We start from the raw sequence: 25622 nt of genomic DNA, 5'->3' as shown, positions 1-25622 counted from the left end.
TGCATTTGTTTCCTCTCTGAACTTCATTTGTGAGTTAAGAACAGCCCACTTCTTGTTTATCTGGGCCCCTGGCAGCCAGCATGGTGCCTGGCACAGAGCAGGCACCCGCCAGCGCTCTTGACTTTATTATTTTCCCACATGGGGATATATCTTTACGGTGAACATTTATTGAATCAAATTGTCACAGCTGACGAAGAGGAGACAAGGCCAGCTGCGGCCACCCACGTGTGTGGGCATGGATGAGATCAATACCTCCCTTCTGTGCAGCACGTTTTCCAGGGTCCTCTCATGTCCTGCTCTAATCACATGATTAAGGATATTAATCCTTAATAATTCTAATAAGGACACTAATCCTTAATAATCACACAGATAAGGATACTAATGAAGACCCATCCTAATCACCGAGTGTGGCACACAAGGCAGGCCAATGCAGAGCTAATCTGTTCACCTACATTGATTTAAGGGCTGCTCCCCACAACTCTGTGATGTTCTCACTTCATAGCAGGCTGCCCTCCCTTACCCTGGTATGCCATGCAGGTCTCGATGACATCCAGGGTGGGTTCATCCTCGCAGAGGTCGTATGGCATGTTCCCATCTGAGTTGACAGCAAGCAAGTCGGCCCCACTGCAGAGAAAGAGACAGGGTGAGGGCCAGGTAGGTGTGGCTAGGGTTGGTCTGGCTGCCTCTGCCCTCTGGCCTCTCACCTGCAATCCTACTGTACACCCCGGCACTCAAAACCCGACCATGATGTACCCTGGGAAGGTGATGCTTGGATCTGCCCGACACACAGCCCAAGAGCATGGCAGCTCAGGATCCCAGGGCCCCAGGTGGGAAGGGACCAAAGTCCCAGGACAGCTATCCTAGGGGATGTCCCTAAGTCTTTCACCCTGTTGAACCAGCAGGCAGGGACTTAGGGACAGATATAAATCCTCCCTGGTGAAAATGATAAAAATCACATTAATGGCAGCAGCACAACTTACCAGGCACCTGCTTAGAGCCAAGCCTGATCTAAGATCCTTTTGCAGGCATCCTTTTATTTAACCCTCATAATACTCAGGTTAATACTGGTGATCCCATCTCATGCAAGGGGAAACAAAGGCTCAGACATGGCTGGGCGCAGTGGCTTACACCTGTAATCCCAGCACTTTGAGAGGCCGAGGTTGGCAGATCACCTGATGTCAGGAGTTCGAAACCAGCCTGACCAATATGGTGAAACCCTGTCTCTACTAAAAATACAAAAAATTAGCCAGGTGTGATGGCAGGCACCTGTAATCCCAGCTACATGGGAGGCTGAGGCATGAGAATCACTTGAACTTGGGAGGTGAAGGTTGCAGTGAGCTGAGATCACGCCACTGCACTCCAGTCTGGGTGATAGAGCAAGACTCAGTCTCAAAAAAAAAAAAAAAAAAAAAAACAAACCCACAAACCATGTTCAGTCACTTGTCTAAGGTCACACAGCTTGGATACAGTAGAGTCCAGACTCAAGCCCAGGTCTCTCATATCAACTCTTTTTACTTCTCCATGTTCTATTTCATTCTTTGCCCATATGCAGAAACATCCTCAGTTATATGCCAGCACCTCCAAGTCCTTGCCCAAAAGGCTGAATAGGACAGAGGTAGAGCAGAGACTTGGGACTCTCTGGTGGCATTTGACCTTTGGGCCAGTGGCTCCCAAGAATGGCCCCGGATGCCCTATGGCAGAATTACCTGGGGACCATGGGAATAAAATGCAGCATCTTGGGTGGGCTTCACTCCAGCCCTCCTGAAAGAGTCCTTGGGGTAGGGCACAGGAATCTGTATTTTAAGCCCATGCCCCAGGTGACTGTAATACCCATAAGCTTTGGGACCCACTGACCCAGGCTGACACCACTTTCCTTGTCCTCTTGGCACCGTCACTGATCAGGCTGTGGCTACCTGATGCTCCCAGCAGACTTCATCATACTCAGGCTCCCATCAGAGATGTAGGCATGGGCCACCATCCAGTCCTTTGGTCTCACAGCCCTTCACTGTGGCCTCTCTGAGCTCTGTACACCCCGGAGCAAGTTCATGCAGGTGGGGCAGTAGTACTCTCATCTCCATCCCCGCTGGGAGCCACCAATGGGCTCCTGCTACTCTACCAAGACCTGTGCAAAAGGTCACCTGCCCTCAGCCACTCTCTCCGACTCCCTGCCCTCAGACGCTCTTGGTCTGGCTCCGTCTCAACTCTGGTACTTAAACCCCCTGGCTTTCTCCCTGACTCCCCAGGACTTCTGCATCCCTATGTGCCCAGTGCCAGCTCTGGGTGATACCAGTTATTATTTATGTTGGTGCAAAAGTAACTGTAGTTCTTGCAATTACTTTTAAAAATCACAATGATTTTTGTTGTTATTGTTGTTTTTGAGACAGGATCTTGCTCCATCACCCAGGCTGGTACGCAGTGGCTCAATCTCAGCTCACTGCAACCTCCACCTCCTAGGTTTAAGCAATTCTCTTGCCTCAGTCTCCTGAGTAGCTGGGATTACAGGCATGCACCAACATGCCCGGCTAATTTTTGTATTTTTAGTAGAGACAGGGTTTTACCATGTTAACTATGCTGGTCTCAAACTCCTGACCTCAAGTGATCCGCCGACCTCAGCCTCCCAAAGTGCTGGGATTACAGGTGTGAGCCACCACACCTGGCTCTCCAGAGATGTTTTTGGCAGACTAGAATAACTTATTCTAAAATTCATAGGAAATCTCAAGGAACCTGAATAGCCAACACAACTATGAAAAAGAATAACAAACCTGGCAGTCTCACACTTCCTGATTTCAAAACGAACTCCAAAAGTATAGCATCAAAACGGTGTGGGACTGCCATAAGGACAGATATATCGACCAATAAAATAGAACAGTGGGCTGGGTGCAGTGGCTCACGCCTGTAATACCAGCACTTTGGGAGGCCAAGGTAGGTGGATCACATGGTCGAGAGATCAAGACCATCCTGACCAACTTGATGAAACTGTCTCTACTAAAAATACAAAAATTAGCTGGGCGTGGTGGTGCGTGCCTGTAGTCCCAGTTACTTGGGAGGCTGAGGCAGGAGAATCGCTTGAAGCCAGGAGGCAGAGGTTGCAGTGAGCCGAGACCGTACCACTACACTCCAGCCTGGTGGCAGAGCAAGACTCCGTCTCTAAATAAATAAATAAATAATTAATTTTTAAAAATAGACAGGGTGCCAATAATAAAAAAAAATAGACAGGGTACCAAGGTCATTCAATGGAGAAAAGACCAACCATCTTTCCAACAGATCATGTAGAAAAATTGGATATCCGCATGTAAAAAAATGAAGTTAGATCCTTACCCAACACCATATATAAGATTTAATTCAAACTGGATCCACAACCTAAATGAAAGAGCTAAAAAGATAAAACTCTAAGGAGAAAACACAGAACAAAAGCTCCATGACACTGGATGTGGCGGTGATTTCTTGGATGTGACATCAATGGCACAGCCAACAAAAGAAAAAGTAGATAAATTGGACTTTGTGAAAATTAAATGGTGTGCAGCAAAGGCCACAACCAACAGGGTTAAAAAGATAATCCATAGAAAAGGAGAAAACATTACATCCATCCAATAAGGGATTCATATGCAGAATACAGAGAGAAATCCTAAAATTCAATGACAAAAACCCAACCCAATTCAAACATGGACACAGGACTTGAATAGACATTTCTCCAAAGAAGATATACATATGGACAACGGGCACATAAAAAGATGCTCAACATCACTCATCATTAGAAAAATGCAAATCAAAACCACAGCGAGAGACCACCTCACACCTACTAGTACGGCTACTAACAAAAAAGCAAAAGCAGAAAATAACAAGTGTTGGCGAGGACGTGGAGAAACCAGAACCCTTGTGTACTGTTGCTGGGAATGTAAAATGTTGTGGCAAAGCGTATAGCACTTCCTTAAAAAATTAAAAATAGCATTACCATACAATCCAGCAATTCCACTTCTGGGTATATAACCAAAAGGAATTGAAAGGGTTTCATGTTCCTCACAGCATGATTCACAATAGGTAAAATACGGAGGCAAGTCAAGTGTCCAGCCAATGGATGCATAAGCAAAACGTGGTCTAGACATACAACGGAATACATTCAGCCTTAAAAAGGAAGGAAACTCTGACACATACTACAACATAGATGAACCTTGAGGACATTACGCTAAGTGAAATATGCCAGTCAAAAAAAGACAAACACTGTATGAATCCACTTCTTTTTTTTTTTGAGACAGAGTCTTGCTCTGTCACCCAGGCTGGAGTGCAGTGGTACAATCTCGGTTCACTGCAACCTCAATCTCCTGGGCTCAAGCGATTCTCCCACGTCAGCCTACAGAGTAACTGGGATTATACGCACCCACCACCACACTCAGCTAATTTTTGTGTTTTTAGTAGAGACAGGGTTTCGCCAGGCTAGTCAGGCTGGTCTCGAACTCCTGACCTCAGGTGATCCACCTGCCTTGGCCTCCCAAAGTGCTGGGATTGCAAGCATGAGCCACTGCGCCCGGCCGAATCCACTTGTATAAAGTGCTTCCAGTAGTCAAATTCATGAGCCAGAAAGTAGAATGGTGGTCTCCAGGAGCCAGGGGTGGGCAGGGAATGGGAATTACCGTTTAATGGGTACAGAGTTTCAGTTTTGCAAGATGAAAGTCATTCTGAAGATGGAGGGTGGTGATGGCTGCACAATAATACAAATGTACTTACTACCACTAACCTGCACACTTAAAATGGGTAAGATGGTATTTTATATGTATTTTATCACTATAAAAAATTGGGAGTTGGGAGGCTGAGGCACGTGGATCAAGAGGTCAGGAGTTCGAGATCAGCCTGTCCAATATGGTAAAACTCCGTCTCTACTAAAAAATACAAAAATTAGCCAGGCGTGGTGGTGCATGCCTGTAATACCAGCTACTCGGGAGGCTGAGGCAAGAGAATCTCTTGAACCCAGGAGGCAGAGGTTGCAGCGAGCCTATGTTGTGCCACTGCACTCCAGCCTAAGTGACAGAGTGAGACTCCGTCTCAAAAAAAAAAAAAAAAAAAAAATTGGGGGGAAAGAGAATGAAGGGAGAAGAGAGAAAATAGAGATAGTGGAAAATACAGAGAGCCCAAGAGTAAAGGAGAGACAAAGATGGAAAAAGAAAAGCCAGGCACACAGAGATGGAGAGAGTCAAGGGGAATTGAGGGGAGGAGAGGGCGAGAGGTAGAAACAGAGAGAAAGAGAGATCAAGAGAGGATGTGGGGAGAAAGAAAGTGACAAGCACCAAGAGAGACTGAGAGTGACAGAGAGAGAGAAAAAAGGGAAGAGAGCAGAAGGAGGAAAAGCAGAAAAGTAGGAAAGGAGGGAGGGAGAGGGGAGGGAGGCAGGGAGGGAGAGGGGAGGGAGGGAGGGAGGGAAAGAAAGGGAGGGAGGATGAAGGGAAGAAAGAAGGAAAGGAGGGAGGGAGGGAGGGAGGAAAAGAAAGGGAGGAAGGAGGGAGCGAAAGAAAGGGAGGGAGGATGAAGGGAAGAAAGAAGGAAAGGAGGGAGGGAGAGGGGAGGGAGCAGGGAGGGAAAGAAAGGGAGGAAGAGAAAGAAGAGAAAAGGAAAGAAGGGAGGGAAGAAAGAAGGAAAGGAGGAAGGGAGGAAAGAAAAAAGGGAGGAAAGGAGGGAAGAAAGAAAAGAAAGGGGGAGCGAAGAAAGAAGGAAGGGGAAAGAAAGAACAAAGGAAGTGAGGAAGGGAAGAAAGAGGGGAGGGAGGAATGGAGGGAAGAAAGAAAGGGAAGGCGGAAAGAAAGAAGGAAGGGAAAGATGAAAGAAGAAAGGGAGGGAGGGGAGAAGGGAGGGAAGGAGGGAGGAAGAAGGGAGGAAGGGAGGGAAGAAAGAAGAAATGGAGGGAGGGAGAAAGAAGGAAGTTGGAAAAAGACAAGAGGTGGAGAGGAGTCTACTCTGGGGTGGGGTGAGGGGCAGCACGTACTACTGAACGAGGATCTTCACCAGGTTGATGTGGCCGCAGGTGGCTGCAGCATGCAGGGGTGTCCACAGCTCGTTGTCCTTGGCGTTCACGTTGGCACCATGGGAGAGGAGCAGCTTGACAATTTCCTCAAAGTTGTCGATGCAGCACTGGGAGGGACACACAGGCAGAGTCAGCTCCAGGCAAAGCCCTGGGCCCTGGTCAGGACCTGCCAGGTTCCCCGAAAGTGGCTGTGAGGAGGACTGCGGAAGCCTAAGTTGGAAGCCAGCTCCATGATGCTCACACTGTGAGTACTGCCCTTGACCTTGGCCAAGCCACTTAACCTCTCTGGGCCTCAGTTTCCTTGTGAGTAAAAATGAAGTTAATAATATATAAGATAAAAATATATGGGTAAAAAACACTCTGTCAGCTATAAAGTGCTTTCTAAGTGTCAGTGAAATGGGACAAAATTTTGAATGAAGTTTTAAAACTTTTTTTTAATCCCAGAAGGCTTTCTCCAAACAAAATTGTACAGAGAATTCTCACTTAGATGACCAATCAATTCAAGTAGGATTGCCTGGGTTGAGGCAGGCGTGTGTGTTGGAGGGTACTTTCCTGGCAGTAGCCTCCAGAGTGGTTTCAAGATCATAGCTTGAAACCTCTGACTTAGGAACCTCTGACCCAGTAGTTCAGATATTGGGGAAGCCTTCAAGTAACCAAGACTCTCCCCGAAAGAATCCAGCTCCACGTGTGAGTGCTAGGGGGTCCTAATAGTCCCTAGGAGGAGACCACCACGTTTGTGTTCCTGCCTTTCTGCTGCAGTGATTGCACGTGGGGCAGCCCCAGTGAGGGGGAAGGGTCAGCAGCCTGCAGCCTCCTAGAGAGAACACAGGGCTCCAACACAGGTGGTCCCCAGACTCCAGGGACAGGGAGGAAAAGATCCCAAGGAGACAGAGGGGTGTCAAGCTAGGTCCCGGGATGGGAGAGGCCAGAAGAGAGGAGAAAGAGAAGAAGCCACTTTACAGACTGCAGATGGAAACTCCTCCCTAGAGGTGACTTCTGCAGAAGCCAGCAGGGGACACGGCAGGGCTCACAGGCTCAGCCCTGCCCATCTGGATAGGGCTTGGGGCTTGGTCCTCAGTGCAGTGGGAGACACTGAATTACACTCAGAAGGGAAGCATGATCAGGCTCGCTTTTTAAAAACAACTGCTCCTCTGATTGCACGTGGAGAACAGATTGTGTGTGTGCGGGCACACCCACGCACATGTGTGCACGTCAGGAGGGGACAGTGAGGAGCTGTGTTGAAGTCACCCATTTAAGAGATGATGGTGGTCTGGCCTCCAGAAGGGACCACAGGGATAGAGATGAGAGTCCAGATGCCAGCAGAAGGAGCAGGAGCAGCTGCAGAAGCCCATGGCCCCAGGTGGGTGTGGGCGTGGGTGTAGGCGTGGGATGAGACGGCATCACAGCCCCACCCCTATCCCCAGGGAAGCCAGGGCTCAGCGCCAGGACATGTGGGAAAGGAGCAGCCGTTGGCACAGATGGCGCCAGAGACCCAGGTTCTTTCTGCGCCAGCCGGTCTTTGCTGGGTGGGGGTAGGTGAGGCGGTGGCTAGGTCTGAGAACATCTCTCCGGACAGCTAGGGAAAGAAGTGACCCTGTAGCGGGGTAGGTGCTGCCTCAGGTGGCCGAGAGAACCGCGCAGCAGCAGGGCGCGGCCGGCAGAGGGCGCCAAAGGCAACGAAGCGAGGCTTCAGTGGAAGGTGAGCGTCTCCAGGCCATCATTGGGAGATGCCTCTGGGGTCAGGGGCAAGAGGGGCAGAAATCCAACTCCTGTAGACTGCAGGAAACATAGAGGGTGGAGTGGAAGCCTCAGGTTGAAAGAGGAAGGGACTGTGCACCCAGAGTGGCAGAGTCTTGTGAGACACATGTCTAGGGGCTGGACAAGTCCACACCTGGGAGACCCCGCCTAAGTAAGGGCTGCCTGCGTTTGGGGCTGGGTGCGGGGGCACACATGGAGTTGGTGGGATGGGGGAAGGTCGGGAGGGTGGGCAGGCCTCCCCCTCTGCAGTGGTTGAGGTGGGAAACAGTATCTGGCAGTCGGCCGCCTCCTCCCACCTCCTCCCTTCCCACCTTCAATCCCTCACCAGGTATGAACTGCAGGTCTCCTAAATCACTGTCCCCACCCTCTGCCCTGGACGTTTCATCATCTCTCTCTACCTCCCTGTTCTCCCCTTCCTAACACCCTTGGCCAGAGAGAGCTTCTCCATGAATCTAATCATGTTGCTCTCCCTTTGCAATCCTCTGAGGGCTCCCTGTTGCCCAGAGAAGAAAATCCACACTCCTTTGCCAGGCATGGGACGCTCTTCTTAATGTGCCCCCATCTCCTTTGTTGTACTGGAGCAACAGTGACAACAGCAGTAACAACAGCCCCGGCAACAACAGTAATAATAACGTGTTGCATCACACTGTCAATAACAATATCTAATGCTTTTTGAGGATTTACAAGACTCAAGCAGCTTGCTAAGCTTTGGCCATGCATTGCCTCATTTAATCCTCAAAACAAGCCTAGGAGAATTGCCCCTTTTATAGATGGGGAAACTGGCTCAAGGAGGCCTGATTGCACAAGGTCACATGGAGTAAGAGATGAATTGAAATCCAAGCAGTCTGACTCCAAAGGCCCTGTTCTCAGCCGGGTGCAGTGGCTCCCACCTGTAACCCCAGCATTTTGGGAGGCCGAGGCAGGAGGATCTCCTGGGGTCAGGGGTTCAAGACCTGCCTGACCAATGTGGAAAAATCCCATCTTTACTAAAAATACAAAATCAGCCAGGCGTGGTGGTGCGTGCCTGTAATCCCAGCTACTTGGGAGGCTGAGACAGGAGAATCGCTTGAACCAGGGAAGTGGAGGTTACAGTGAGCTGAGATGGCACCATTGTGCTCCAGCCTGGGCAACAAAAGCAAAACTCCATCTCAAAAAAATAAAATAAAATAACAAAGGCCCTGTTCTAAACCTTCTCAGTCTCGCAGCTGCACATCTTCCTGAGGCTCCCTGTGCCACACGGAACCCTCCAGACTTCAAACTTAAAATGCTGAGCCCCTGTCTCAATGCTTTGCACATGCTATTCCCTCGGCTTTGAATGTTCTTCCTTACTTCTATCTAGCAAGATCCTACTCATCCTTTAAGATCCAGCTCACATATCCCTTCCTCTTAGAAGCCTTTCTCAGTTTCCCTTTGAGTCAAGTCATGGGTTCCCAGCTTTAAGCTGCCACTGAGCCCCTGCCTATCTCTGTGTGAGCCTGACCACACTGCATTACCTCTATTATTATTTATGTGCCTGCGTTCACAGCACACTCTGGACTCTGAGAGCAGGGACTGTGCCTAACTTACTTCTGGAGGCCTGTCCCCAGCAGATACCTGGTATGGAGTAGGCACACAATAGGTATTTGTTGAAAGAATGAATGGAAGCCCACAGGCTGATGAGGGTGATGTTTCCCTGAAAGGGATCTCAAGATGGGGCCCAAGGCAAGTGGGGTGGTTTGGATGGGGTGTGGGTTTCAGCTGGTCAGCCATGAGCTTCATGCAGCTAAATTTGGAGCCTGGCGAGTTCCCACCTCCCTGATCATGCATCCCCCAGGGGCCAGGAACCCACAGGAGAAACTGGTCCTGAGAAAGCAATGTGACCAGCCAGGCGTGGTGGCTCAGGCCTGTAATCCTAGCACTTTGGGAGGCCGAGGTGGGTGGATCACAAGGTCAGGAGTTCAAGACCAGCCTGGCCAACATACTGAAACCCCCGTCTCTACTAAAAATAGAAAAATTAGCTGGGCACGGTGGCGCACACCTGTAATCCCAGCTACTCAGGAGGCTGAGGCAGGTGAATCGCTTGAACCCAGGAGGCAGAGTTTACAGTGAGCCAAGATCGCATCATTGGACTCCAGCCTGGGCAACAGAGCAAGACTCCGTCTCAAAAAAGAAAAGAAAAGAAGAAGGGAGGGGAGAGGAGGGGATGGGAGGGGAGGGGAAAGGAGGGGAGGGGAGGGAAGGGGAGGGGAGGGGACAGGAGGGGAGGGGATGAGAGGGTAGGGGATGGGACGGGAGGGGAGGGGAGTGGAGGGGACGGGAGGGGAGGGGAGGGAAAGGAAAGAAAGCAACATGACACGGAAGAAGCTGAGGCACTATGTGAGGTGGCGGGAAGCCCAAGCTAAAAACACAGCACCACTCGAGAGTTCATTGCCGCAGGATGACAACTTGAGGCGGAATCTGGGGATCAGAGAGTTGTAGCTGTGGTGTCCACAAAGCAGTGAAGACTATCTTGTTTCAAATCCTGGCTTCCACACTCAATCACCATTTGACCTTGGCATGGAGATTTCACCTCCCCTTAATTATATTATTAAGTATAATACAACAGCCACTGTTTCTTTAAATTCAATAAAATTAAATAAAATTCAAAATCTATTTCTTCAGTCACATCAGCTACATTTTGAGTGCTATAGATCCGCATGTGGCTGGTAGCTCTCGTGCTGTACACTGCGGAAAAAGGACATTTCCATCATTGTAGAAAGTTCCACTGAATAGGCTGCCTCAGTGTCCTGAGTTGTAAAATGGGGATGATAATTATTATTATTATTATTTTTTGGTGACGGAGTCTCACTCTGTTGCCCAGGCTGGAGGGCAGTGATGCAATCTTGGCTCACTGCAACTTCTGCCTCCCGGGTTCAAGCACTTCTCCCTACCTCAGCCTTCCTAGTAGCTGGGATTACAGACTCCCGCCACCACACCTGGCTAATTTTTGTATTTTTAGTAGAGACAGGGTTTCACCATGTTGGCCAGGCTGGTCTTGAACTCCTGACCTCAGGAGATTCACCCTCCTCGGCCTCCCAAAGTGCTGGGATTACAGGCATGAGCCACTGCACCTGGCCTGGGGATGATAATATTTCTGAGGTCTGTTGTGAGGATCAAAATGAAATATATAAGTGAAGTACTTTGCAGAGAAGTGGTCACATGATACATTTTAATAATAATAACTATTATTTATCCAGTATTGAGTGCTGCTTAAAGGGGTTTTATATGTGTTCATTTAATCCTCACAACCACCTAATGAGACAGGTACTTGTTATTCCTCTTTTAGAGATGAGGAAACTGAGGCACAGAGAGCTTAGGTAACTTGCCCACAGTCATACAGCTAGTGAATGACAGCTCCAGGTCACAAGTCTGATTCTCTGTCCTTACATCCTCACCTTTCTGGCACATGGTAGGATGGTAGGAAGTAGCCCATGCATTTGATCCTCATGCCCATGGCTGGTGGGTGTTGCCCAGCCTCAGGAATTGGCATTTGGGTCTCCATTTCAGGGCAAGCTACAGCAGCCACCTGCTTTCCACTCCCTGGTGGAGTCCCAGGCCCTCTAGAATTCATAAAGCTGGGAGTCTAGGAGCTTCTAAGAGCAGATGGAGTGGCGGTACTGAGGCAGCTGCCTGAGAGTAGATGCCTGAGGCCCTATGAGAGATAGCCAAGAGGGCACACAGGGACCTGTCCCTGGGGCTGTGGGCAGGGCATGGCCCCTCCCTGTCCATCCCACCCCTGCCCTTGTATGCAGGTGGAGAGGCCCTCCCCAGCTCAGGGTTCTGGCTACCTGGCCTCTCACTCAAGTCCATCAAGAAACTTGGGTACCGGGAGGCTTTGGTGTGTTCATGCATTAATTCAGCATGGACATATTGAGCACCTACTGTATGCCAGCATGGGGAAAGACGCTAGAACACACTCACAAGCAAGAGGCATGGGCTGTGCCAAACCGGACAGCTCGGTTTGAGTAGGGGAGAAGTCAACATCCAGTGAGGACATCAAGGGCTAAAATGACTAATTACAAAGGAAGGGGGCTTTCAGAAGACAAAGGTCATGTCAATCACAGCACAGCTCCCAGACTCTTGCTGTGGACGGGAGCCAATGGGCAAAAGTACCGAGTGCTGTAGGAAGTGTGGTGGGAAGGAGCCCAGTGGGTACAAGGACCTGAGAAGTTGGGTGGCTGGAACCCGGAGAGCCAGGAAGCTTAGAAGATTGGGCAGGGGCCCAGCCTCATGGGGCCTTGTGCACCATGGCAGAGATTGCTCTTTATCCCCCATGTTATAGGAAGACACCAGAGAACTTTGAGTAACACAAGATCTTTGGCTTCAGTATGCCCGTGGCTGCTGTGTGGAGAGAGAATTATGGCAGAGTCAGACTGAATGCTGGGGACCAGTAACAAGGCTGTAGCAGCATCCACGTGAAAGGTGACAGGCAGAGCAGCTGTCCCCAGCAGGAAGGGCTGGACCCATCGTTCTGCCTTGGAAAGGACATGTCATGATAGCACATGGCTCAAGGCCATAGATCAAGACCATGTGACCTTAGGCAGGTCACCTAAGTCCCGCCAATTGCCTCTGTCACCAGGGTGGATGGGATCTCCTGATGAGAGTGAATGTGCTTCGTACACTGTCAAGCTCCAAACACACTTGCTTTGATGGGCAGTAGGGATGCAGTGAACAAAGGCTCCCTGTCCTCAGAGCCTGCATGTGCAGGCGCGTCTGTGCACACACAGGGCTCTGTGGGGTGGCTGTAACAGACACGCATGTCTCCAAAGTAGACAAGAGCCTTTCAGATGGGCCATCTGCAGGCTCCTCCTCCCTCCCTCAGTCCCTCTTCTCTGAGGGTTCTGAGCAGGAAATTGCCGATAAACGGGGTACCCACCCAGGTGAGGAGCAAGGAACCCAAGAACCCCAACAAGCCCGGCCTTACCTGGTGTAGGGCTGTGAGTCCGTCCTCGTTGCACAAATCAGGGCTGACCTTGTTCTTCAGGAAGTAGCGTACTGCAATAGGAGGGTACAGGAGTGAGCTTCCCATTGCACACTGGTGTGCAGGCATGCAGGGGCCCAGATAACACCCACTCTCCCTGCAGGCCCATGAGCAAAGTAGTAACACCTCCCCAGTTTACAGATGAGACAACTGAGGCCCAGAACATAGGTCTTTGGTCCAGGATTTCCAAGAGGTGGATCCCACTGCCTGTCTTATTATAGATAACAATAATAAGAGCTAACAATTATTGAGCACTTCTTGTATGCCAGGCACTGAGCTAAGCGATTTACATTGTTGTCCAGAGTTGCACATTCTAGTCATTGAAAGCATACACTCTGGAGGTTTAAATTTGGGCACCATTCTCATTGGCTGTGCAACGTCAGCCAAGACACTTCCTTCTCTGTGCCTCAGTTTTCCCAACTGTAAAATGGGGATGATGTCCATCCTCCTCACAGTGGCAGTGTGAGTGGTCTTTGAGGTGAGCCATGCCAGGGGTTCAGCATGTGGTTTGAAGGTGAACTCCTGCTCTGGCAGCAGTCATGATTTTTATTAAAACTGTGGTTCCCCATAACAGGTGATTTTACACCTATGGGTGTCAAATGCCCCTTCTTTGACCCTACTGGGCCCTGGGGAAGGAGGGTAGTAGAGGTTTTAACCATCCCCAATCCCTAGACTTTTGTCTAGTTTGTGTGTGTGTGTGTGTGTGTGTGTGTGTGTGTTTCAGGGATTCTGGGTGGGCAGGGAGGTCAGAGTGAACAGCATTGAAATCCTGGAATCCCTCTTGCTTAGGATAAGCCTCCTCCCCTTATCACTGTGACCCTCCTTCTTCCTCCTCTGCCTGCCACCATTCAGGCCCTAATTCTCCCCTGAACTCAAGTGCAAACAAAGGGAGAGAAGAGAGGAGCTCACCCAGGAGCCCTGCAGGCCCCTTCCCAGGCTTGGCAACTTGTACCCCTCCTCTACTTTAGCAGGGTGATCTCAGGCTCTCCAGCTTTCCCTCTCCCCATGGATGAAGAGTCCAGGGGTCCAGTGGGATGAGTCCACCCAAGCCCCTGGTTCCCCTTCCAGGGCACACCTCTACTGTCCTGTCCAAATGGCTCCGAGCCTGCTTGCAGGGCCTCAACAGGATCCTCCCTCGATCCAGCTTCCCTAAGGTAGACTGTGCAGTTACTGGGCAAGCAGACGTCTAGGCCAGAGGGGTGAACAGAGGGTGGCTGTTTGTGGGGGAAAGTGGAAGAACTTGAATACACAGGCTGCCTCGTGTGTGTGGCCCTTGTGCCATCATGCTGATGAAGCCAGGCATGGAGGCCCAGGCGCAGCAGATAGGAGACGTAGGCTGGTGCTGACCCCTCTGAGCCTCCTCCCACCCCCTGCCAGAAACCTTGTGAAACAGAAGCCAAAGCCCACACCACCCAGTGCCCACCGTGGACACTATCTCCACACTACGGTTCATGCCATAGGGCAGGGCTGAGGTGGTTTCCTCATTGATTTGCCTCTGCTATAGGGAAACAAGTTAGAAGTGAGCTGGGCAGGGTCGGGAGAAGCCTATTCATTCTGCAGGACAAAAAGCCCAGTCACCAACCCCAGGGAAACAAGACGCTGGTAGGCAAGGGAGGAGTCCTCAAGGGCTCAGGAGCAGTGGATAGGGTGGGCGTAACCCTCTCAGCTCCATCCTCATGAGGCCCAGCTCCCAAACTACAGCCCCAGTTGCACTCTAGGCTTCAGTGTATACCGAGGCCCTGTGTGAAGGGGAGATTGCGGCCACCACCCAGCAAGAGGTGGCATCTCTAGCAGACCTGCCCAGTATGCATAGCTGGTAGGGGTTAAGCACGACAAGCCCTTGTCCAGTAAGGTCCAGATCCCTTGGCACTGTGCTGACCAACATGGTGCCACTAGCTACATCTGGCTATTATGTCTGCTTAAATGAATTAATATTCAAAATTCATTTTCTCAGGCATGCTGTGCTCAGTTTCAAGTGATTGGTGGCTACCATATTGGAAAGTGTAGAAATAGAACATTTTTATATTCTTGGAAAGTTCTATCAGACAGTGCTGCTTTGGGGCATTATAAATGAAAGTTAGCTCTATCACAAGTTGCTAAAATCCTTCCATGGCTCCCCACTGCTCTGGGAGTAAAGGCCAAAACTCTTCCTATGGCATACAAGTTCTTGCATGATGTGAGCCCTGCCTGCCGGCCTCCAGCTTGCACAATTCTAGGGGCACCATCTGCATCATGTTTTATAAGACTGGCATCTGTCCAGTACCCAACTTGCTCAGCTGTGCACAATCATCCTACCTGCTTACCTCTCCATTCTCATTTCTTAAACTCCAGACACTTGGCACAATAGTCTTTTGTCAGCTACAGAGTCACAATGCTTCTTCCGGCCTCTGAGATTTTGCATAGTCTGTTCCCATTGCCTGGAAGACTCAATCATTCATCCATCCATCCACCAGCATCCATTCATCCATCCACTTACCATCATCCATCCATCAATGTAGCTATCCATCCATCCACCAATCCACCCATCCAACCAACCACCATCATCCATGCGTGCACCTCTAACACACACACATACACACACACACACACACACGCACTCCCGCACCTGCCCCACTCCTTATCCTTTAGGTCTCAGCTGAAACTCCCCAGACTCCTGTCATATATACCCATAGCTCCTATACATCTCATTTACACCCTTTTAACAACTACAGTTACATAACTATTTAATTATGGGCTTTGCGTCTATCTGCCCATTGGACACTAAGCCCCACGAGGACAGGACAGTGATCTGGTACTTATGGCTGTATCCCTAAAGCCTGGTACACAGTAAAGTCCTCAAGAACTCCTCCAGGACCTTGACCCAATTGGCAGCCCTCTAGTTGAGTCCAAGGGCAAAGCCTCTTCATCTCTGAGCAAAGCAGGCCTCAAGGGCTGACTCCGGACACTCATGTCTGTAGCGGGCAGCTCTCTGCTCACAGGTGTCTCCTCCAGACCCAGTGCCTGGTGTTAGCCTTGGGACCATGTAGGAGGTTATGGCAAAGCCACTGATCACCAAGGCCCAGGCTGCTCAAGACTGAGTGGGGGTGTCCTGAGCCTGACAGATGGCTTTTGGGAGAGGAGCAGTGGCCACTATGTCCCTGACTAGGATGGAATTCTGGATGGTTCTGCTCAGATTAGCTAGGGGTTCAAATCCCATGGGATGGGTGGCAGAATAAGCTTCCTGTCCAGGAGATACTCTTTGAGGCAGGAAATAAGCATCAGCTGGCAAAAGCAGTGTTTGTGCACAGTAATTACTGGGATGTTCTCTGTGCTGTACAGGAATCCAAGCCATGTAATTACCCTGATGTTGGGCAGTTATTTTCAGCCCAAGAGGTGGGACAAATCATTCCCATTTCTAGGAAGCCTGTAATACTCATGAGCGGAGGCTGCCTCAGCAGTGCTACTTCCAATGTAGCCGGGAGCCCAAGGCCTGGCTCTGTATCTAGTCACCGGAGCAAAGTCCTCGCCACCCAGTGCACAACCAGGCTTCCTGCCTCTGGAGTTCAGAAAGAAAATGATTCTTATATTAATAATATTTTCTGGCCAGGCACAGTGGCTCACGCCTGTAATCCCAGCACTTTGGCAGGCCAAGGCATATAGATCACTTGAGCTCAAGACCAACCTGGCCAACATGGCAAAACCTTGTCTCTGCAAAAAATACAAAAATTAGCCAGGTGTGGTGCCGCATGCCTGTAATCTTAGCTACTCAGGAGGCTGAGGCAGAAGAATCACTTGAATCCAGGAGGCGGAAATTGCAGTGAGCTGAGATTGCACCATTGCACTCCAGCCTGGGTGACAGAGCAAGACTCTATCTCTAAATAAATAAATAAATAAAAATAATGTTTTCTTACCAAGTCTATCATTTGCACCTAGGTCAATTCAGAACCACTTTCTTTCATGAGTTCACATCTATAATTATTCCCCTTATGCAGAAGAAGAGATAGAGGGTCAGGAAGGTGTAGTTTGGTCATACATGGCCAAATTAAGGAGCAGGGATTTGATACCAGACCTCTTTGATTTCAAAGCCCAGGCTGGTGGCCAGTGGACCGTAACACTGTGCCCTAAGGCCAGGAATAGGAACCAGCATTTCTGGTTTCTGTCATGTCCAGACCTGTGCTGAGAGCTGATTTGGGGAAGAGGGTAATGGGAAATGGACTGCAGTGACCCCTGCTTCTGAAACTGTCTACGTATCAGAGGCCCTGCAGTCCCAAGCCAAGCCTCTTCTTGAAGACAAATGAGTTCAAGGATCCACAAATGGAACAGAAGAAACGGGGTGCCCTGCTAAGGGATTAGCTCTTTCAGGGCCATTTAAAATGTAAACCTGCCTCCCCTGACTCCCTGCTTCAAAGCTTCTCATGGCTCCACTTTGCTCTTTTCTTCTTCTTCCTATAATTTTTTTTTTAATATAGAGATGGGGTCTTGCTATGTTGACCAAGCGGGTCTCAAACTCCTGGCCTCAAGCAATCCTCCCATCTCAGCCTCCCAAAGTACTGGGATTTCACACATAAGCCACCACGCCCAGCCTTCTTCTATTTTTAAGACAGGGCCTCACTATGTTGCCTAGGTTGGCCTCAAACTCTTGGGTTCAAATAATCCTCCCACCTCGGCCTTCTGAGTAGTTGAGACTCTAGGCACACACACAACCACATCCAGCCTCCACGTTGCTCTTGGGATGAAGTTCAGAATCCTTCCATGACCTTCACTGGGATTGGCAAACTATGGCCTGTGGGCCAAATCTGGCAGGCAGGCTGTTTCTGTAAGAAAAGTTTTATTGGAACACATCCACACTCATTCATTTACAGATCACCTACGACTGCTCTCACTCTACAACAGCAGATTTGGATAGGTACAACAGAGACTGCATGGCACACATGGCCTGTGATATTTGCTATCTGGCCCTTTGCAGAAAAAGTTTGCAGACCCCTGGTCTTCAAAGTCCTGTATGGCGTGGTCCCGCCTACAGAGCTACTGCCTTGCATAATTCCAAGGCAATATGCAAATACGCTTGCATAACAGTACCTTGCACTGTTCTCATCATAGTTTATGTGAATAGAGTGCCCTGGAATTATGCAGTGTGCAGCCTGCTCAGCCATGCCCAGGGGGCCTGTCTCCTACCTCTCCGGGCTCATCTCTTGCTCTCTGAACACCTGGAACAATGGAGGAACCTGGCTTGGGTCTAAGGTGTTGCCTGGAGCTCAGGGAGCACAGACAAGAAAGGCATGCTTCTTCCCTTCTTCCAGGAGGGTCCATGCCTTCTCTCAGTTGCCCACACTCAGGGTGGCTCCCTGCCCACAAAGCCCTAAGTCCCAGGCTTGGCTATCAGTTTTTGGAGTCACGCATTTATTCTCATGCATTTGCTTAGCTGCTGCTATGGGCAAGTTTTCCCCCTCTCTGCCTCCATGTCCTCATCTGCAAAATGGGGATCACAACAGTGTTCCCTCATGGCATTGCTGTGGGGTTAAAGAAGATAAGGCTCTGGCTACTGTTAGCATTTATTTAAGAAATAAAAATCAAAATCAACCAGTGAGCTTTTGCTTGTGTTCCATCCTGTGCTGGCTGCTGGGAATACAACCATCAACATCCTGCATCGCTCAAGAGCTTTAGAGCTGGTGGTAAAAGAGGCAATCTCCCTCCAGGGAGCTCTGAGCAGATACTGGTTGACAGACCACTGTAAGGCCACAGTTGGTGCCCCACCACCCCCTACACAGGCAGGACCCTACTGAGACAGCAAAGAGGTGGCTCCCGCCCTCCTCTCTCACGTATCCCTGCTCCTGGCGCCGACCCCGCCGCTCCGCCCACACCTCCCTGGCAATCTGGCTGGAATCTGGGCCAAACAGGGCCATCTGGTCCTCTCCATCTCCAGCTGCAGCAAGTGAGGCTGAGCTGGCCCATCTCAGCAGGAAGCTGGTGGCGGCTGCCTTTGCAGGGAGACATCAAGCTTGTGTTTTCTTTGGCATCTGACCCACTCGTCTCACAGAGCATCTTCCTGACCTCGAGATGGTCAGTGACATGCGACCATAGGCATGGCTCCTGCTCCTCCTCTGGGGAAATGGGGAGAGCCAGGCAGAGGTGTCTGCCCAGCGGATGTGGACCCTGCGCAATCTGCATCTCCCTGGAGCGGGGGGTGCCCTGGGGCTGAGCTGCTGACACCTGACCATGTGACTTGCACTGTCATGTTCATGGGGGCACATGGGGTACCCATTCACCAAGCCCTGCCCTCCTATCTCCCTTCCTCCCTTTCCTGCCCAGTGCCCAGCAATGAGGCCTCATCCTCCCACTGCCTCCAAGGCACTGCATGGTCCCTGCCCACTCCACACCCGCCTCACCTGGAAATCCCTCCCTGAATCCCTCACTGGTTCAGCCACATGGGCCTCTCATTTCCTAAAACAAAACAGAACAACACAAACCAAGCTCTGATGTTCCAGGCCTTTACACACACTGTTTCCTATGCCTGGAGCCCTCTTTCTTCCCACTTTTGGGCCAGCAAACTCTTCTTCATCCTTCAGATTTTAGCCGAAATGTCACCTCCTCTGGGAGGCCTTCCCTGATTGCCCCAATCTCCATTGAGCTTCCCTATCTAATCTCTCCATACTACCCTGCATTTCTGCTTTTGTCCTTCACAGCAGCACTTACTTTGTTGCCCATGGAGTTACCTGTTCCTAAGGCCATGAAACTATTTCTTGGTGTAGTTCTGTAGACATGGGGCACCCGCAGAAGTATGACTCAGGAATGACAAGCAATGATTGTGACTTTTGTATGAAATTGAGTGAGGCCAGGTGTGGTGGCTCACACCTATAATCCCAATGCTTTGGGAGATAGAGGCCATAGGATCATTTGAGGCCAGGAGTTTGAGGCTGCAGTGAGCTGTGATCACACCACTGCACTCCAGCCTGGATGACAGAGCAGGATACTGTCTCTTAAAAAAAAAACTTAAAAAATGTTAAAAAATGAGTGAGCAGACACCCTTCCTTGAGCCTCCCTCATCAACACAGCCAGACCTGGAGGCTGACCACAGGAGTCCTTCAGCCCTACCCAACACTGTCCCCTCTCCAGGCTGGATACAGGGAACTCAGCATGTCCCTCTGTCTGGGACCCCACTCTTGTGCCCTGTACCCTTGCTCTTTCTACAGCCCCGCACTAACTGTGTGTCAGGCACCCTTCATATCCATCAAGTTAATTAGTCCTCATAATCCAGTTACAATAATCCTGCTGTTATTAAATAACTCCCTATGATTATTGCTCCAATTTACAGATGGGAAAACTGAGGCTCAGGTTTGAATACATGAAATGATTTGCCCAAGGGCACCTGGCTGGGAATGGCAGAGCTGGGATTTTTAAGCCAGGCCCAGCCAGCTCCAAAGAGTGAACCTCTAACCACTTTGCTAAAATGGTAGCAAACAAGGACCCAGGGAAGGAAACATATGCAGCAAAGAGACGCACAGGGTGGACACAGATGTTAGCATGAAGAGAGCCCACAGGGATGGCAAAAAGCTAAAAGAAAGGTCAAGATCATTGCCAATAAAGGTCAGCAATGAACATCACGTGATAAAGAAGCTGCCAACAGGCATTGCTACAGCCTTTGCAGTTGCTATATTTGCAAATGAAGTCACTGAGGCACAGAAGTTAACACTGAGCCTGGGGTCCCACAGTTAATAAATGACAGCTGTGAGCCTGAGCTCCATCACCACCTCTGTCTGTCTTCCTGCTGCATCTCCAGTGCAGGTAGACCCCAGCCTCCCCCTGCTTCCAAGCACCCTGGCTCATGTGGCCGCACCCCGCCCACTGGGCTGTACCTCCTGTACGAGAAGCCCAATTCACATTGACTTATTTCCCGCTCTTCAAGGTGCTGTCAGGACTGCTGTGAGCCCAGGCCTTGGCTATGATAACGCCAAAGGGCCAGCACTCTCAGAGCAGCGCCTCTGTTCTCCTCCCAAGTCAAAGCTGTCCTGTGCCCCCAGCGCACTGCGCTTCCAAATCACCCCACTGAGCAATTGCAACCTTTCCACCCACCGCTGCTCCTCCCTGGAGCAGAAATAGCCAGAAATAGTTGCTCCCAGGGAAGCCCAGCCGCCTGGGGCTGAGGGTGGAGACTCAGTCAACTCGCATGGTGGCTTCTGCAGTGACTGGTGCAGCCCACCCCTCTGCCAGACAGTTTCCCCAGGATTCTGGGTGATGACTCACCCTGGTGGACCAGAAAGACATGGGCTTCCCTCAAAGTCACCTCCCCAGGACCAAACCTCAGGCCCCAGGCACCAGCCCCTTGCTCTTCCCCAGATAGATAGTATCACTCTTGGCCCATTCAAGCAGAGGAGGAGTTGGACAACTGTGTGAAAACGCATGGAAGTCAGAGCCCTCGGGCCCTGCTGGTGGGAATGTAAGATGGTGTAGCACTATGGAAAACAGACTGACAGTTCCTCAAAAAGTTAAACAGGCTGGCGCGGTGACTTATGCCTGTAATCCCAGCACTTTGGGAGGCCAAGGTGGGTGGATCACCTGAGATGGGGAGTTCAAGACCAGCCTAGCCAACATGGCAAAACCCCATCTCTACTCAAAGTACAAAAAAATTAGCCAGGAGTGGTGGCAGGCACCTGTAATCCCAGCTACTCAGAAGACTGAGGCAGGAGAATCGCTTGAACCCAGGAGGCGGAGGCTGCGGCGAACCGAGATCGTGCCATTGTACTTCAGCCTGGGCAACAAGAGCAAAACTCCATTTCAAAAACAAAAGTTAAACATAGGATTACCACCTGACCCAGCAATTCTATTCCTACGTATATATTTAAGAGTAATGAACACATATGTCCACACAAAACCTTACATATGAATGTTTTTATAGCATTAGTCACAATACCTCTAAAGTAATACCCAAATTTCCATCAACTAATGAATGGATAAACAAAATTCCATATAATGGAATAGTACTCTGCCATAAAAAGAAATAAAGTACTGCTATGTGTTACAACATGGACGAACCTTGAAAACATCGCGCTGAGTAAAGGAAGCCAGACACAGAGGCCACATATTGTGTGACTTCATTTACATGAAATGTCCAAAATAGCCAAATCCATAGAAAGAGAAAGCAGATTAGTGGTTGCCAGGGACCAGGGGACTGGAGGGAGAATGGGGAGTGACTACTAATGAATACGGGGTCCTTTGAGGATACTGAAAATGTTCTGGAAGTAAACACTGGTGATAGTGAATCTATCTTCAAGTGTAGATAGTGAATCTATGATCTTGAGAAAGGTCTTGTACCAAAGAACACAAAATTGCACACTTTAAAAAGGGTAAATTTTGGCCGAGCATGGTGGTTCACGCCTGTAATCCCAACACTACGGGAGGCCAAGGTGGGCAAATCACAAGGTCAAAAGATCAAGACCATCTTGGCCAACATGGTGAAATCCCGCCTCTACTAAAAATACAAAAATTAGCTGGGCCTGGTGGCATGTGCCTGTAGTCCCAGCTACTCAGGAGGCTGAAGCAGGGGAGGGGGAGGTTGCAGTGAGCTGAGATTGTGCCACTGTACTCCAGCCTGGTGATAGAGCAAGACTCCATCTTAGGGAAAAAAAAAAAGATACATTTAGGCCAGACACAGTGGCTCACACCTGTAATCCCAGCACTTTGGGACGTGGAGGCAGGCGGATCACTTGAGGTCAGGAGTTGGAGACCAGTCTGGCCAACATGGTGAAACCCCATCTTTATTAATAATACAAAAAAATTAGCTGGGCATGGTGGCACACACCTGTAACCCCAGCTACTCAGGAGGCTGAGGCAAGAGAATCACTTGAAACCGGGAGGTGGAGGTTGCAGTGAGCTAAGATCGTGCCATGCACTCCAGCCTGGACAACAAGAGTGAAAATGTGTCTCAAAAAAAAAGGGGAGGGGTAAATTTTATGGTATGTAAATTATATCTCAACTTTAAAAAGGGAAGAGGGGCCGGGCATGGTGGCTCATGCCTGTAATCTCACACTTTGGGAGGCCAAGGTGGGCAGATAATGAGGTCAGGGGATTAAGACCATCCTGACCAACATGGTGAAACCCCATCTCTACTACAAAAAGTAGCTGGGTGTGGTGGTGCATGCCTGTAACCCCAGCTACTTGGGAGGCTGAGGCAGGAGAATCGCTTGAACTGGAGAGTCGGAGGTCACAGTGAGCCAAGATTGCACCACTGCACTCCAGCCCAGTGACAGAGTGAGACTCCATCTAAAAAAAAAGTGGGGCGGCGGGGGGGGGAGGGGCTCCTCCCCTGCCAGCCTGAGAGGTCTTTGAGGTCAAGGCAACATCTATCCCACTCATCACTGTACCCATAGTGCTGAGGACAGTGTCTGCTACACAGCAGGTGCTCAATCATTGTGTACAGAAAGGAGAAAGAAGGGGGAAGGAAGGGGGAAGGCCACTGGCCACTTGGGCCCTTGTGGACCCTATGCGATCTGCCTATCTTTCCCAGCATCACCTATCTTTCCTGGCATCATCCCTCCTGACCACCATGGCCCCCTTCAGGCCTGCTCCACATCACCTCTCTTGTGCAACTTCTCAAGTGCTATTCCTTCTTCCTGTCTTGTTTTTTTTTTTTTTTTTTTTTGAGACAAAGTCCCTCTGTCACCCAGGCTAGAGTGCAGGGCATGATCAAGTTCACTGCAGCCTCGACCTCCAGGGCTCAAGCAACCCTCCCACCTCAGCCTCCTAAGTAGCTGGGAGTTCAGGCGCACACCACCATGCCCACTAAGTTTTTTTTTATTTTTGTAGAGATGAGGTTTTGCCATGTTGTCCAGGCTGGTCTTGACCTCCTGAGCTCAACTGATCCTCCTGCCTCAGCCTCCCAAAGGGCTGAGATTACAGGCATGAGCCACCATGCCCAGCCCTGCCTGTCTTTCTCTGTCTTCACTTCACCTGATTAATTCTTACTTAGACTCCAAGTCCCAGCTTCGATGTCATTTCCTCTGCGAAGCCTCCTGCAGGTTTCCCAGGCTGGGCCAGGCACTCTCATCATATGCTTGCTGTGCCCCACGAACTCCAAAAAGACTTAACACTACGGTGTAATTATGTATGGATTTGTCTGTGTCTTTGCGACACTAAAACTCTGGAGGGGTAGGGCGAGGAGGACCATCTCTTGGCCACTGTGCTGCTACTGCGATACAGTTCAGGCCCCCAGTCAATATCTGATGACTGCAGAAGTGATTGGAGCTTACGTGACCTCTACCCAAGCCTCAGAACCAGTTGGAACATCTGCTCTTGGGCTACTCTACACTTTTTCCTTTGGGCAAGAGCAGACTGGGCCACAGACTTTTCCTTCTCAGAGAGAATCTTCACCCTCTGGCTTGTACAAAGAGGCCAGTTCCTCCCTTGGCATCACCAGGACAAGATGGCCAAGGGAACTCCAGACACGTAGCTATAAACCTTCTCCCTTCTAGAACCTCCATGCCCAGGACATATGTCTCTGCAAGACAGAAGGGGTTGACACATAAGTTATCCAGATGCCTCTGCATGTGTAACTTACATCTGGCATTGGGTGTGTGCAGGAGAAATGACTGCACACCCTTTAGGATATAAGGTCTATGTGGGCAACTCATGTCCGTCTCCTTATCTAGGGTATGCAGCTTCTAGAGAAAGCACTCAGTAAATATTTGTTGACTGAATGATCAAATTAAAAAGATTTTTCATTTGATCTAAAAACAAAAAACTAAAGATACCAAGAAAACTGATGTACAAAGTAGGCCTGCAACTAATTCTCTTCAAAATATATAGTCTTTCTGAGACATGGAGGTTGGGGTGGGTGGGGAATCACTTCCTAATATGTGAGAAGACATTTATATATTAGATTTCCTCAAAGGGAGGGAGAACTGCATCTAACTCAGCTACCGTGAAGATGATGTGGGTCTGTAAGGTTTCGCCATGAAAGCTGCAAAGACTGTGTCTTGGACCTTTCCCTCTCTCTTCTTCTCCCTTACTTCTCTTTATATTACCGCTCACAGTGCTTAATCTCAAAGACTGAAGGCAAGGGTCCCCCTTATCCAGAAACACGATCTTGGAACTTCCCCATTCTTTTCATAAACACATCAGACCCCAGCTGCACCAGGCCCCTTTTCTTTGCTGATTCTATCTCCAGAATTCTCCCAGCACCTCTCCTTACAGCTTCACTGCAGATCCAGGGACCTGATCTCCCTTCCGCCCTGCAGGGCCTGGCCTGCCTAAAACGCGCTGGCCGCTGGGGAGCTCTCCAAGGTATCTGCTCCTATCCCAATTTGCCTCTCTCCCCAAATGGCTTGTATGCCTCTTTCTGGCTTACTCTTGCTCTCCAAAACCCATCTCTCTCACCTCACTTCTCTTTTCACCTTTCTCTCCTGAATTTTTAAAAATAGTCCAATTACTTTATATCTCCAGGCAAGTAATAGATAAAAATATTCCCAGCCCTCCAGGTAGGAGATACATGCATATAAACACTGTAATGGCTTCACAGCCATCATAATAGCATCCAACATTCATTGACTATTTTCTGAGTATGAGGCACTGTACTAGGATGTTATATGTATTATCCCAGATCCCTGAAATCTCTTAATCCCCACAACAACCCCATGACTTAGGTGCTATTATCAGCTCATTTGACAGAGAACTTTTATGATTTGCCCAAGCTTGTTTAGCTAGTAAGTGCTGAGACTCAATTCTAGTCTGGTTGATTCCATACATAACTGCTATTTCAGGCATGACCAATGCCAAGGGACCCTCACTCAAATATAGCCAAGAATAAAATCCATTCCTATCAATGTTTAGGAAGAGGCAATGGAGTTGTCTATGAAGGGGGAAGTTCCTTCAGCTCACACCTGT

The 25622-nt window shown here is 49.7% G+C and overlaps 1 protein-coding gene across 1 annotated transcript in view; it reads right to left on the bottom strand.

Moving 5' to 3' along the window:
* Nucleotides 1–25622, bottom strand: part of PPP1R16B (protein phosphatase 1 regulatory subunit 16B) — a 91410-nt gene that overhangs the window by 20386 nt on the left and 45402 nt on the right. The window contains 3 exon segments of the mRNA XM_012455021.3: nucleotides 521–624; nucleotides 5972–6117; nucleotides 12711–12781. Of these exon segments, the coding sequence (XP_012310444.1) occupies nucleotides 521–624; nucleotides 5972–6117; nucleotides 12711–12781 (321 nt within the window).

The sequence above is a fragment of the Aotus nancymaae genome, unplaced genomic scaffold (assembly GCF_030222135.1).
Source record: "Aotus nancymaae isolate 86718 unplaced genomic scaffold, 86718_ANA_hifiasm-v0.15.2.pri h1tg000029l, whole genome shotgun sequence".
Taxonomy (NCBI): Eukaryota; Metazoa; Chordata; class Mammalia; order Primates; family Aotidae; genus Aotus; species Aotus nancymaae.
This window is presented reverse-complemented; position numbering and strand designations above follow the sequence as displayed.